Source organism: Artemia franciscana, chromosome 19, assembly GCF_032884065.1.
Source record: "Artemia franciscana chromosome 19, ASM3288406v1, whole genome shotgun sequence".
Classification (NCBI taxonomy): domain Eukaryota; kingdom Metazoa; phylum Arthropoda; class Branchiopoda; order Anostraca; family Artemiidae; genus Artemia; species Artemia franciscana.
In genome coordinates this window covers 30,019,981-30,035,042 of record NC_088881.1, presented here as the reverse complement: position 1 = coordinate 30,035,042, position 15,062 = coordinate 30,019,981, and the positions used below count along the sequence as shown (strand labels likewise).

At 36.3% G+C, this 15,062-nt stretch overlaps 1 protein-coding gene across 17 annotated transcripts in view; it reads right to left on the bottom strand.

The window, feature by feature from the left end:
- Positions 1–15,062, bottom strand: part of LOC136039538 (prominin-like protein) — a 150,731-nt gene that overhangs the window by 92,957 nt on the left and 42,712 nt on the right. For all 17 annotated transcript variants that reach the window (XM_065723349.1, XM_065723351.1, XM_065723347.1 and 14 more), the window contains exon 3: positions 9,213–9,480. In XM_065723349.1, coding sequence (XP_065579421.1) covers positions 9,213–9,480 — 268 coding nt within the window. The remainder of the gene's footprint in view (positions 1–9,212; positions 9,481–15,062) is intronic.

Genomic DNA, 15,062 nt, shown 5'->3' with positions numbered 1-15,062 from the left:
TTCCGAAATAACTTGATATTTACGAAGTGCCATAAAAAACGGGAATTCTATTTTTAAAAAAAATTAAACACATTGCTGCACAATCTACATGTCGTCGAAAAGGCAGTAACAATGCTGCAGCACTCAGTAGGCTCTGATAACAGAAGACAGTAAAAAATTGACACGGAACTAGATGAAATTCGATTGTGCATTACTGTACAGTCGATACGAAATCGAAGAATACATAACACAATAACAATTTAATTGTGCTTCATAGTAAAGTTGGCCTCCTACTCATAGACTGGGATCGAGTTTTTAATTGATACGAGATAACCGTGGTAATAACTTTAGAGCAAGTCACACTCGTAAGAAATATTTCCATTTCGAATATTATACCTTCAAATGATTATAGAACGCCATCTACTTCACGAACTTGAGGTAGGGAATCGATTACAGCTTCTAGAAAAACTAAGACTTCTAGAAAAACTTTGTCGGAGTACACGCACTCTAGGCTTATAAGACTTGATGAGGTCACATACATCTTGATCTGTGCTTCAAGGAAAAGTAAATTCCTTCTTATAATTTTGTTCCAGTTAAAGGCAGAATAGCCAAGGAGACTGATGCAGTTGATAAAAGCCAAGGAGGCTTTTAAAGGAGGCTTTTAAAGTTGATAAAAGCCAAGGAGGCTTGAAGGAGAATAGCCAAGGAGGCTGCAGCAGTTGATACAAGTGTAATTATTTGGTCCGCAAGACTCTCTTCATAAGTGCATAGTTTTCAAACAGTTCGTGGTAACGAACTGTAGTAAGGAGCGACCCGGCTCAATAGTAACCAAAACTCTAAAAAATTGAATTTTGATATCAATAGCTACACCAAAAGAATCGCATTTTAATGCTGATTTTAAATATATAAGTTTCATCAAGTTTAGTCTTACCCATCAAAAGTTACGAGCCTAAGAACATTTACCTTATTTAAGAAAATAGGGGGAAACACCCCCTAAAAGTCATATAACCTTAACGAAAATCACACCATCAGATTCAGCGTATCAGAGAACCCTACTGTAGAAGTTTCAAGCTCCTATCTACAAAAACGTGGAATTTTGTATTTTTTGCCAGAAGACAAATCACGGGTGCGTGTTTATTTGTTTGTTTTTTTTGTTTTTTTTTTTCCCCAGGGGTCATCGTATCGACCAAGTGGTCCTAGAATGTCGCTAGAGGGCTCATTCTAACGGAAATGAAAAGTTCTAGTGCTCTTTTTAAGTGACCAAAAAAATTGGAGGGCATCTAGGCCCCCTCCCACGCTCATTTTTTTCCCAATGTCAACGGATCAAAACTTTGAGATAGCCATTTTGTTCAGAATAGTCGAAAACCATAATAACTATGTATTCGGGGATGATTTACTCCCCCACAATCCCTGGGGGAGGGGCTGCAAGTTACAAACTTTGACCAGTGTTTACATATAGTAATGGTTATTGGGAAGTGTACAGACGTTTTCAGGGGGATTTTATTTTGTTTGGGGGGTGGGGCTGGGGGGGAGGGGGCTATGTTGGAGGATCTTTCCTTGGAGGAATCTGTCATGGGGGAAGAAAAATTCAAGGAAAAGGGCGCATGATTTTCTAGCATTACTATAAGAAAACAATGAAAAATAAACATGAAAACGTTTTTTCAAATGAAAGGAAGGAGTAGCATTGAAACTTAAAATGAACAGAGATTATAACGCATATGAGGGGTTCTAAAAATACTTTAGCATAAAGAGCGAGGTATTTAGGAGGAGATAAATACCTCGCTCTTTATGCTAAAGTATTTTTAGTAATTTCAACTATTTATTTTACGGCCTTTCTGATTCAGGGGTCATTCTTAAAGAATTGGGACAAAACTTAAGATTTAGTGTAAAGAGCGAGGTATTAACGAGGATACAAACCCCCTTGTATACATAATAAAAATATAAGATTATGAAAGTTTGTTACGTAAGTTGCTAATTTATAAGTTACGTATAATTTTTACTAATAAAAACGTTCGTTAAAAATTAAAAGTTCTAGTTGCCTTTTTAAGCAACCGAAAAATTGGAGGGCAACTAGGCCTCCTTCTCCACCCCTTATTTCTCAAAATCGTCTGATCAAAACTAAGAGAAAGCCATTTAGCCAAAAAAAGAATTAATATACAAATTTCATTTTAATAATTTATGTGCGGAGAGCCAAAACCAAACATGCATTAATTCAAAAACATTCAGAAATTAAATAAAAAAAACTAATTTTTTAGCTGAAAGTAAGGAGCGACATTAAAACTTAAAACGAACTGAAATTACTCCGTTTATAAAATGGTTTGTCCCCTCCGCAATGCCTCGCTCTTTACGCTAAAGCTTTTAATTGTTTTAAAAAACAGAATTGTGGCAAAGAGTCAAGTTTTTAATTGTCTTAAAAAGTAGAATTGTGACAAAGAATCAAACTTTAGCGTAAAGAGCGAGGGATTGCGGAGGGGACAAACCATTTTATATACGGAGTAATTTCAGTTCGTTTTAAGTTTTAATGTCGCTCCTTACTTTCAGCTAAAAAATTAGTTTTTTTTTTTATTTAATCAAATACAAGGATGGAAGGTCGGTCATATTAGGTTTAAGCAAATTTTCATTAGACAAAAGGGAATTCTTATAGATATTACAAGACTTTCATGTTTCTTATGTCAGGAGGGAGAGGTAGTCCTACAGATCAATATCAGGAGTGAGCCCCCTTCCTTGTAAATGGTTACGATATTTACCTATTAAGGTATAACTCATAAAACTTGATAAAAATGTTAGTCTCTAGCTTCTATTAAAATGGATCTACGCTTAAAATCATAACTAAAAGAAAAAAGTTTAGATTGAAATTGGATGACAAAAAATGTAAGAATAAGCCAGTATTCACCGAAAAGTTGGAGCAGTAGAGGGACCCGCTTAAACACTTATTATCGAAGCTTACAGTTTCTTTAAATACATTTCTTATGCTAAGTGCGGCAAATAGGATGCTTCTTAAATAGCAAACGAACCAAAACACGGCGAAAACACGTGGTATTGAATAATCTTTGAAAGCTCTCTATGATGATATAAATAAATGTCATTCTATTTATCGATTTTTTAACTATTACATTTTTTCTTCCTTATTGAAAAATATGCCTATTACTATTTAATATGAAGGCATATCTTTTCTTTGTTCGTTACTATATTGGACTGAAATTCCACTAGAAGAGCTTTTCTTAAAGTCACTGTGGGTCATCTTAAGCTGAAAAACCGAAGTAAAAACGGACCAGTAGGTCAGGAACGTAAGGAGCAGGGCGGCCTTGCCAATGCCCCACCCAAGATGTCAGGGTGTTGACAATTTTATCATATATTCTCCACATCGTTTGGGGTTTCTCATTTTTACTGTTGTTGTTTTGTTGTTGATTTATTTATTTATTTTTTTTGGGGGGGGGGGTTAAATCCCCTACCCTACAATAACTCCCTTCTGTGTAACTAGTATAGATGTATTACAATATCCTTCTGATTGTGAATTCTCTGTCCTTTTGGGGTTCCCTGACACTTATGGGTCTATCCCAATCCTCTTAAAAAGAAACTCGATTTTCAAGACGAAAAAGGTGTAGCTTGAGAGATGAGCTGGCAATTTCTCCCTTCTTTTCTAGAGTTGGGGTTATGGGGGTGAGATGAAGTTAAAAATCATGTGCACCTGATGGCGCACAAACTGTTTGACAAATTTGCAATATAGAGGCCTATCACAATGTATGCTATGCGAGGTAGAATTATACGACGTGTCGTGGAACAGGTGGCCCTCCGATTAGTATAACAAGTGCCCGAGAGAGGGTATCCTCCAGATTGTCCTAGAGTGGATATCCCTCAGATTGGATCCAGGATTTGAGTATACTTGTACTTTCTCTGTAACACTTCTGAAATGCTAGTATTTTAAGTAAACAATAAAAAAAAAGAATTGTCCTCTTACGCCATACAGTAATAAACATAATAGGATTTTTTTTTTCCTGTTCTCAATCAGAACACAATATTTGAGAAAACGATATGATAATACAATAGATAGAAAAAGATGTATTTCTGGAGCAGACCGTATATCCTTTTGGTCCTTCCATAGGTAAATCACTACAATTATTATCAATTTACTGTAGCATGAAGCCGCCTGAGGCAAACACAGCTACGCACGCTCCTCCTCCGCCCCAATCTATTCCAAGCCTCTCTCTTTTCACCCTCACAAGAAGTTCCCATTACTTGTAAATCTTTCCTTACGACATCGACGCACCCCAATCGGGGACGACCCGCATTTCGTTTGGCCCTAGACGCTTGGCCAACAAGGACAATTTGTCATCCAGATACATCATTGTTCCCATATAAACCTGTAGTGTTTTAGAAGAAAATGATAAAATTCCTTTCAAGCTATAATTGCATGAAAGTGGATATAACGAAATGCTTAGATGACTTTGCATAGTAATAGAACCGGTTTTTCTTTTCCGTGTCTTGGGCAATTAATCCACTAATTAAGGTGGAATTAGCTCGAAGCAAGAGGCTTTTACTCGGGGCTAAAGTTATTTGAAAATTTTGGGCCTAACAATTAGCAGCATTACAAAGATAAGGAAGCGAAGTAAATATCGTTGCCATCAACGGCGATGATCGGGAACTGATATCGCAAGGCATGTAAAGAGATATCTGTTAAGTGTACTGGGACACATTCTGCGAAATGCCTCTAAAATGCAAAGCCACAAGGCGATTAGTTTCCAGGATATGTGGCGCAAAGAGGTGGTGCTAGCGTAGCAGGGTCTGTAAGGCCTATGCATAACGAGGGCCAAATAGACAATAGCCATTTACCGCAGAAAGGCTTACTTTGGCTTGTTGTAATGGAAGAACATCCAGGATGCCTATATTCGTTTTTTTTTTTTTTTTTTTTTACACGCCTACGGAATCTAAAACAAGCACACTAAAGTTTGAGTTTTCTAAGGAAACTACTATTCAACAATTGGCACTGAGTCATTAGTTTTCGCACCCACGGGTACGGGTAAATAGAAAACTACATTGGGTTTTCTATATCAACCGATAAAGCTCAACAAGGCAAAATTCATGTAAATTTCAACCAATACAAAACCTAACCAACACAAAGATAAACACTTGCTAAAATAAAGGAAAATAAAAGGAAAACAATAATAAATAATAAAATAAAAAATTAAAAATAATAAAATAATAAGGAAAAATATTCGTCAAGGCAAAGCTGGCAATGAAAACAACTTGTCACGCGGAACTCCACTTTAAGAACAGGCCGTCGTAACAGCTGAATAGGGGAAATGTCTATAGAGGGAGGGTGTGGGTGGGTAACACTTCAAAGGGACATGCTGAGCTGACAACCTCAACGATTTTAAGACAATAAAGCCGACGAAGAAAATGAAGACAATACAACTACTACTACTATTGCTAACAACTAACCAAATAATAAAACTAACAACATCACCAAGTCACCAGAGGTCAAAAGTGCCGCAAACCCTCCTCTTCCAGACCCATTTTATTCAAAGTTTCACTCTTTACTCCTTCTAGAAGTTCCAGTTTATTTGGACTTCAACCGGCTTTAGGACTTAAAGTCTTAGTTATATTAAATAAAAAACAAGTTTTTTAAATGAAAGTAAGGAGCGACATTAAAACTTAAAACGAACAGAAATTACTCCGTATATGAAAGGGGCTTTTCCTCCTCAACGCCTCCCTCTGTACGCTAAAGTTTGACTCTTTCTCTTAGCTCTACTTTTTAAAAAAGGAAAAAACTTTAGCGTAAAGAGCGGGGCGTTGAGGAAGAAAAGCCCCTTTCACATACGGACTAATTTCTGTTCGTTTTAAGTTTTAATGCCGCTCCTTACTTTCATTTGAAAAAAACTTGTTTTTTTTATTTAATTTCTGGACGTTTTTTAATTCATGCATGTTTTGATCTTGGCTCTCCGCACATAAATAATTAAAATTAAATTTGCATATTAATTTTCTTTTTGGCTAAATGGCTTTCTCATAGTTTTAATCGGAAGATTTTGAGAAAAAAGGAGAGAGGGAGGAAGCCTAGCTGCCCTCTAATTTTTTGATTACTTAAAAAGGCAACTAGAACTTTTAATTGTTTTACGAACATTTTCATTAGTAAAAAATATACGTAATTTACGAATTAACTTACGTAACGAACTTCTATATTCGTATATTTTTATTGCGTATATGAGGGAGTTCACCCCTCGTCGATACCTCGCTCTTTACACTAAAGCTTAAATTCTGTCCCAATTCCTTAAGAATGACCCTCGAATCACAAAGGCCGTAGAATAAATAGTTGAAATTACTAAAAATACTTTCGCGTAAAGAGCGAGGTATTACGAGGAGGTAAACCCCTCATATGCGCAATAATTTCTCCTCGTTTTAAAATGCTGCTCCTCACTTTCAGTAGAAAAAACTTCTCATATTTATTTTTTCCTTGTTTTTTTTTTAATAATGCAAAAAAATCCTGCGCCCCCTTCATTGAATGTCTCTTCACCCATGAGAAGTTTTTCCATGGAAAGATCCTCCCGCGTAACTTAAACCGGCTTTAGGACTTAAAGTCTTAGTTGTATTATTAGTACAATTTATAATTTGGCTAAATGACGACTGGCACTATCAGCCTAAAATGTATAAGGAACAAGCTATAATGGGTTCTCCTCTACTTCTTCCAGATCTGAAAGCATCCTTTCATCAAATTAATGTTTTCCATTGATAGTTCCGACATATTTATGCCATGAGACAGCCAAGGGACTTAATTATTGCATTGCTTGGATGCTTTCATCTAATTTCCCATCAACATTTTTATCACTATACATCCAAAATTTTGGGGAAAAATTACTGGGATAGTAAAAAAAATGAGAAATTATCTTAATGCCCAATCAAAAAAAGAGATTTCTTCAGATGCATACACAGGAGTTTTTTGGATGGAGGGATTCTATGATAATTTTTTTTATAGTAAAATTTAAAAAATTAGAGCCCAGAAATTCAAGAAATCTTAGGGTATCAGTCGAGGGACACGCACCAGCCCCCTACTGTAGCGTACGCGCCTGTGGTTCGTAGATATATGCTAATCAAACAGTGGAAATGTTACACTTTGTTGAAATCAAATTCATACAAGAATTTCTAATATGTGTGATTGAAGAACCGAAAGCAAGATAATTGGGCTCGTACCTGAATTGTAGTTTCTAACTCATATTCAGCAGCTCACTAATAACAAAGTAGTAAGAACACTACCACTACCTAAGTTCGCCGTAACTTAGGTTCTAATCTTTGAAGAGATAAGATTTTAAGGAACTCAAAATCAAACTGATTCCAATTAAAATCCGAGATGAAACAATTGTTAGAAATTTGAAATCTGTAAACACTGTCACAGGAATAAAGAGAAAAAATTTCGAGAGTCCTGATAATAACATCAGAAGAGTAAAATGTCGAAAATAGAACATAATTTTTTAAACTCATTTTCAAATTTCGAGTCTTTTTTTTTCGAGAGTCTATAAATATAAGTGAAAACGAGGGGCGCAAAACGGATTGTAAGGTAAAATAATGAATATGTCATTGAATTTTACAATCCCCCACCGGTGATGCTGATCTCCGTTTCATGGCCCTTCAGCCAGGATGTGGAAAGGGGGGTTGGGGGCCAGTCATCCTGTGCTATCGCATACCCTTCCTGTTTAGCATCCCCAGATTTCCCAAGGTACCCATTTAGAGCTGGGTTGACTGTGGGTAAGCTTAAAGAGTCAAGTCACTAACCCCTGTTCAAACCAAATAACCTGTGACACTAGAGCTCTAGCCTCTGTCCTCACATAAAAAAGGTCTCAAGTCTCGAGTAACCACTCGGCTAGGACGGCTTTTTAAAACAAGTTTTTTTTTTTTTTTGTTTTTTTTAGGAACCACTGAATGTGCTTTACATAATTTGGTCTTTTACACTTATTTTTCAAAATTCAATAACTTTTTTTCATTTGTACATTTATAACTAAGATCAGTTTGATATATACATATGTATACTTTATATATATATATATATATATATATATATATATATATATATATATATATATATATATATATATATATATATACCCCCGATTTTCACAAATAGATTAAAAAAAATCTACTTTTTAGTTTTATATTTATTAGTTCCATATATTACAAACAAAATCAGTGCAATGTCACGCGTCATTGCACTGATTTTGTCATGTCATGTCACGCGTCATTTTCATTCCATGAAAAATTTAATATTCAATAATTCCTGTTAGTCTTCAGTATAACAATTCAGTATTCGACATTTCGGCATTTCTTACCTGCATTTAGGTAACTCGATTATTAATTTTAAAGACGATCCAATTTGTTTAAACAGACCGAAAAAAAAGTTAATTAAAATGGCGACGCTTCATCAAAGACAAACCACAAAAGTGAGATTTTTTGTGGTTTTCTCAATTTAAAATAGGAGTCATACACCTACAAAACTAAAGCAGCGAAAAATGCTTCATATTAGTATCATTAGTATTCATAGCCAGACACAATTTCCCGTCAAATTAAAAGAAGAAAAAAAAGAAAGAGAGACCAAAAGTAAGGAGAAATATTAAAACTTGAAGCAACCAGAAATTATTCCGTACATGAGTGGGGCTACCCATTTCTCAAGAGGGGGATCAAACCCCCTTTACCCTACTTGGATAAGGCCCTAACCTGGTCGTTAAAATCTTAGGGTCAGCCGTTTACCTAAGTTTTTTTTAGTGTTGTCAATTCACAAAAAGTTAGGTGGGAGGGGGCGAAGATTTTTTCGTTTTTCAAATGAAAAGGCAGAAAAGGTGTGTCTCAAACCTAAAGGGGCTCGTATTTTCCTTGTTTTAATGAAAACTCAAAAAATCAATTTTTTGATAAAAATACACAAAAAATCTAATTTTTGATAAAAAAAAATACGCAGAAAATGTATTTTCAAAATCTAAGAGAAGCACTTATCAACCTCCCCCACCCCCCCGATTCGTGCCCTTTCTTTCACCCAAGAATTGCGCCAGTAAAATTTTATGATACTTCAACACCTTCCTCACAAAAAAACGCAGCTTTTTTTCACATAATAGCCATAACAATACCTTTTCCTAGACTAGCTTTCCAAGGGCATTTTAACCATATTGAAAAAAAGTCTGCCCACCTCTCTTCCTATGAGCCTATCTTACTAAAAAAAACTACTAAATAAAAGAAGATTAGTCTAAAGTTGAACTTACGCAATTAAAACCAGAAAGACACCAAAGAAAAATCCAATCGTCCCTCGTTTACATGGATCCCTCTTGGTTTCATAAAATTCTTCACCAGCACCACATTTCCCAGCACATCTAAACACACAAATAAATAAACCAATCACTGGAATGGACACAGCCAACAAAATTCCGATGACTAAACAAGAGGCCAAGCCTTTGTAGTGGTGAACGAAACTGGGCCACTTTTCAACAAGCTGATTTAGTAGTTCCTCTGGATTTGTAGTGAATTCAAAATCTGAAAAAAATGTGCAATATTTTAGACGAGATTAAGGTATTTGTCTGTTATAGCGCCTATGTTATAGCACCTAGGTATATAGAAGCTAAGTAGAAAGTAAAACCTGTTTCTCTGACACTCTTTTCGAATGAAATATAACAAAATAAGATGAAAATATAACACTTTATAACAAATCTGGGCATTATATTTGCACACTAGGGAGGGTGGGGGTAAAGCTACATGAAAAATGTGTTAGGTACAATCATTCTGCATATTATGAAGTAAGAATTGTTTTCTAGCTTCACGCTGTCCAGTAACTTTACCCCCATCCCCTAATGCGCAAATATATAGCCCAAATTATATATTTCCCATCTTTTCTGTCACTTTTCTTTGTTTCTATATATTTGTATGCATAGGCGCTATAACATACAAGTACCGAGATTAATGTTAGAAGCAAAACTCTCCAATTCTATTAGCTCTCTAATTCTAATCAATACAGTCAATTATCCCAAAAGAAGGAATATAATAGGAGTAAAAATAACTCAAATAAAAACTCTAAGGAGATTCAGCGAGGGGTTACCGACTTTCAACATTTTAAATAGTAGGTGGCACTCACAGCATATGGTGGAAGTGTGTGACAAAAGTCGCGAAGTGTATTTTCTTGGGCTTTGTTGATTGTAATATTAGCTAAAATCATGTCTAGCATAAAACTAGGATTTATTATGTATTATTTAGACAAGAACTAAGAGCTCACATGGCACTTGTGACGAGGCCGGAAGAGCCAAGAGCTCATATGGTACGAGCTCTAGCAAAATTCTAAGAATCAACAGATTGATTTAAAAGAAAAATCAGAGGCTTAATGTCAGTCGGGATTTAAAATAAGAACTCTGACTCACGAGGTCCTTCTAAATATCAAAATTCATTAAGATCCAATCACCCACACGTAAGTTATAAATACCTCGTTTTTTTTCTAATTTTTCCTCTCCCTTCAGCCCCCCAGATGGTAGAATCGGGCAAAACGACTTTATCAAGTCAATTTGTGCAGCTCCCTGATACGCCGATCAATTTTCATAGTCCTAGCATGTCCAGAAGCACCAAACTCGCCAAAGCACTCAACCCCACCCCCTAACTTACCCAAAGAGAGCGGATCGAGTACCGTCACGTCAATCACGTATCTACAACATTTGCTGATTCTACCCACCAAGTTTCATCCCAAATTCTCCACTCTAAGCGTTTTCCAAGATTTCCGGCTTCCCCCTCCAACTCTCCCCAAATGTCAACAGATCTGGTCGAGATTTGAAATAAGAGCTCTGACACATGACTTCCTTCTAAATATCAAATTCATTAAGATCCGGTCACCCTTTCTTAAGTTAAAAATCCCTCTATTTTTCTTATTTTTCCAGATTAACGCCCCCCATTAACCCCCAAAGAGAATAGATCCGTTTCAATTATGTCAATCACGTATCTATAACTTGTGCTTATTCTTCCCATCAAGTTTAATCCCGATATCTCCACTCAAAGCGTTTTCCAAGATTTCCAGTTTCCAAGATTTCTGTTTCCCCCCTCCAACCCTCCTGGTCCCTGGATCCGTTTTGAATTGAAAATGGAGCATCTGAGACATAAGATCCTTCTATACATCAAGTTTCATTAAGATCTGATCACCCATTCGTAACATAAAGATACCTCAATTTTCACGTTTTCCAAGAATTCCGGTTTCCCCCTCCAACTCCCCCAATGACACCGGATCTGGTCGGGATTTAAAATGAGAGCTCTAAAGCACAAGATCCCTCTAAATATCAAATTTCATTAAGATCTGATCACCCATTCGTAAGTTACAAATGCCTCATTTTTTCTAATTTTTCTGAATTACTCCCCCCCCCCAACACCACCAAGGAGAGCAGATCGTGTCTGGTTATGTCAGTCACGTATCTTGGACTTGTGCTTATTCTTCCTACCAAGTTTCATCATGATTTCTCCGCTTCAAGTGTTTTCCAAGATTTCCGGTTCCCCCCAACTCCCCCCCCCAATGACACTGGATCTGGTCGGGATTTAAAATAAGACATCTGAGTTACGAGGTCCTTCTAAATATGAAATTTCATTAAGATCAAATCACTCCTTCTTAAGTTAAAAATACTTCAATTTTTCTAATTTTTCCGGAATAACATCCCCAGTTCCCCCAAAGAGAACGGATCCGCTCCAATTATGTCAATCACGTATCTATAACTTGTGCTTATTCTTCCCATCAAGTTTCATCCCGATCTCTCCACTCTAAGCGTTTTCCAAGATTTCCAGTTTCCAAGCTTTCTGTTTCCCCCTCCAACCCTCCTGGTCCTCGGATCCGTTTCGAATTGAAAATGGAGCATCTGAGACATAAGATCCTTCTATACATCAAGTTTCATTAAGATCTGATTACCCATTCGTAAGATAAAGATACCTCAATTTTCACGTTTTCCAAGAATTCCGGTTTCCCCCTCCAACTCCCCCAATGTTACCGGATCTGGTCGGGATTTAAAATGACATTTCTAAAGCACAAGATCCCCCTAAATATCAAATTTCATTAAGATCTGATAACCCATTCATACGTTACAAATGCCTCATTTTTTCTAATTTTTCGGAATTAATCCCCCCCCAACACCACCAAAGAGAGCGGATCCGGTCTGGTTATGTCAGTCACGTATCTTAAGCTTGTGCTTAGAGATCATCTTGATCTCTCCGCTTCAAGTGTTTTCCAAGATTTCCGGTCTCCTCCCAACTCCCCCCAAATAACACTGGATATGGTCGGGATTTAAAATAAGAGATCTGAGTTACAAGGTCCTTCTAAATATGAAATTTCATTAAGATCGAATCACTCCTTCGTAAGTTAAAAATACTTCATTTGTTCTAATTTTTCAGAATTAACCCCCCAACTCCCCCAAATAGAGCAGATCCGTTCCGGCAATGTCAATCACGTACCTAGGACTTCTGTTTATTTTTCCCACCAAGTTGCATCCCGATCCCTCCGCTCTAAGCGTTTTCCGAGATTTTAGGTCCCCCTACTCCCCCCATGCCACCGGATCCGGTCGGGATTCGAAATAAGAGCTCTGAGACACGATATCCTTCTAAATATCAAATTTCATTAAGATCCGATCGCCCGTTCGTAAGTTAAAAACCTCATGTTTTCTAATTTTTCCGATTTAACCGTCCCCCCACTCCTCCCCTCCCAGATAGTCGAATCGGGGAAACAACAATTTCTAATTTAATCTGGTCTGGTTCCTGATACGGCTGCAAAATTTCATCATCCTAGCTTAAATAGATGTGGCTAACTAGCAAAACCGGGACAGACAGACAGACTGACAGACCGACCAACAGAATATACGATCGCTATATGTCACTTGGTAGATACCAAGTGCCATAAAAAACTTCTCATATTAGATATCTATCAAGTCATTGGATTACTTGAGCTCACTTCAAGGGTTCATTTTCTTCTATACTTTAGCCAAATTCCTGAGCACTAGCTCAGAATGATAGCAGGATACGTAATTTCCTGACCAAAACCTAACACAGGCAATAATTTCTATCTTTAATTACTCCAATCACTAAATGTGATTATCTCTCAAATCTCTAGAGAGAGATTAGCTCATCACGGATTAGAGAGATAAAGATCACTCTCTAATCACAGGCAATAATCTCTAATCACTGAATGCAATACAGACTAAATGATACCATCCTGCTTTGTGGAATAGTGGAGCAAAATTGATGCAGAATACAAGTCCTACTTATATTGCTACCTCAGCCCTTACCCTTTCTGAAACACTCGTTTTTATGAACCTTGTTTTGATGGTTTCAATTAGAGTGTCAATATCCACGCCTTTCTACAATGTCCCTGCCTTATTATGGTGGATACGCGAGAGTAACGATTCCAGAGATGATAGCACTCTAAGATAATGCAAGCATAATAATAATAGTTGATGACGAGGGGCAACTTCTTGCTTATGAGTGGTATTGAAAGAAAGGCAAGTCGTTTTGTGTGAGAACGCCTTTAACATTGCCTAAAAGTACTATCACCACAAAAATTCAGTTGTGGTAACGTTTACTATTTTACAAAATTCAGAAAAGTCCATCCATTAAACACAAAAATCGAAGGCCCCTAGCCTTCCCCCCACGCCCCCATAACAATAATAAAAAATGCAGCCTCAAAAAAATTTGTCATGTATAAATAAACCAATATGAACCTTCTTATAACTTATTGTTAATTATGATAAAAACAGAGTTACAAATGCCACCTTTCCTACTTTTGAGAATTTTGGAGCCAAAATCATACAATAAAGAAAGTCACAACCTCAAAGGTTAAGAAACAAAATCAGCAATAAGTTTTGGCAAATATTGAGAAGTTCACAAAAGTGACATAAGAATAAAGTGAACATACCACTCGATGCCTTTTTTTATACTCTTTCCGAATATAATAATTGTTTTTGGCGCGAATTTGATTTGAGCCCTTTATGGACCATCAAAATGATACCTATTTCTCTTATTTTAGATAGGGCTTGTACACGTCTGTTAGCGTCACTCTTGTTAAAACCGTTTATCCGTAAATTCAATTGACGGTGACAAAACCGAGAATCAATAAATGCATGGGAAATATGGGCTATATATTTGGGTAAGATTAAAAAAGTTTGGTTTTGGTTAAAATTGAACTTGTGACAAAAAAGATTATTATATTCGGAAAGAGCATAAAAAAGGGATCGAGTTGCATGTTCACTTTATTCATAAATCATATTTGTGAACTGCTCAATATTTACCTACATTCTTTCTTGTCTTTGCTCAGAAAATTTTCAAAGAAAATTCACACCTGTCCAATTAAAACTTCATTAAATCCTACGTAAATATATCCACAGTTTCGTAAGCAATCTAAACGTAAAAAGTTATGACTTTCACAGAAGCTCATTTCTATACTTCTAAAAACGAAAAAGTTCATGCTCTGAAACAGTCTAAATAAAGTTTCCTAAACTTCATCCTATTACCGTGATCATTTTCCAAGTAAATTAATTTACTAGGTGTCAGTCAATGAAGAAAAATTAAGACAGATGAGACAATTCCCCATCACGGCTTAATCCGAGAGCAAATATGGTAAAGTGAGCTATGAAACGGTATGTAAATAACTACTAATTCAAACACAGAGGCAATTTGTTCTGTCCTTCTTACAAAAACGTAACAGAAATGCAGATAGACAAATTTTGATGCACTTTTAAAGTTTTCTTTCTACCCCCTCCCCCTGAATAAGAGCCCTGGATACGCCTTTGAAGAAATCCATTGACTAGATATAACCTTCGATCTATGCCCACTACTTAGTTTTTTGTCAAGCGTAAATGACACAATGGCTTTTGAAGGGGGGTTAAAGGGTGGCAACTGGGAACCCCAAAATTATTTCTGGAAATTTATTTCGAGTTAGCTTCATTTTCCTTGAGATTTAGTTATGTTTCTTTTCCATTTCTTTATTCAGAAAAATTTCTCCTGGTTTTACGTTAGTCACATTACATCAGTTCATTTTTCAGTTTTTATTTTTATGGCACTTGGTATTAACCAAGTGACATATAGCAATCGCCAATTCTGTCGGTCTATCGGTC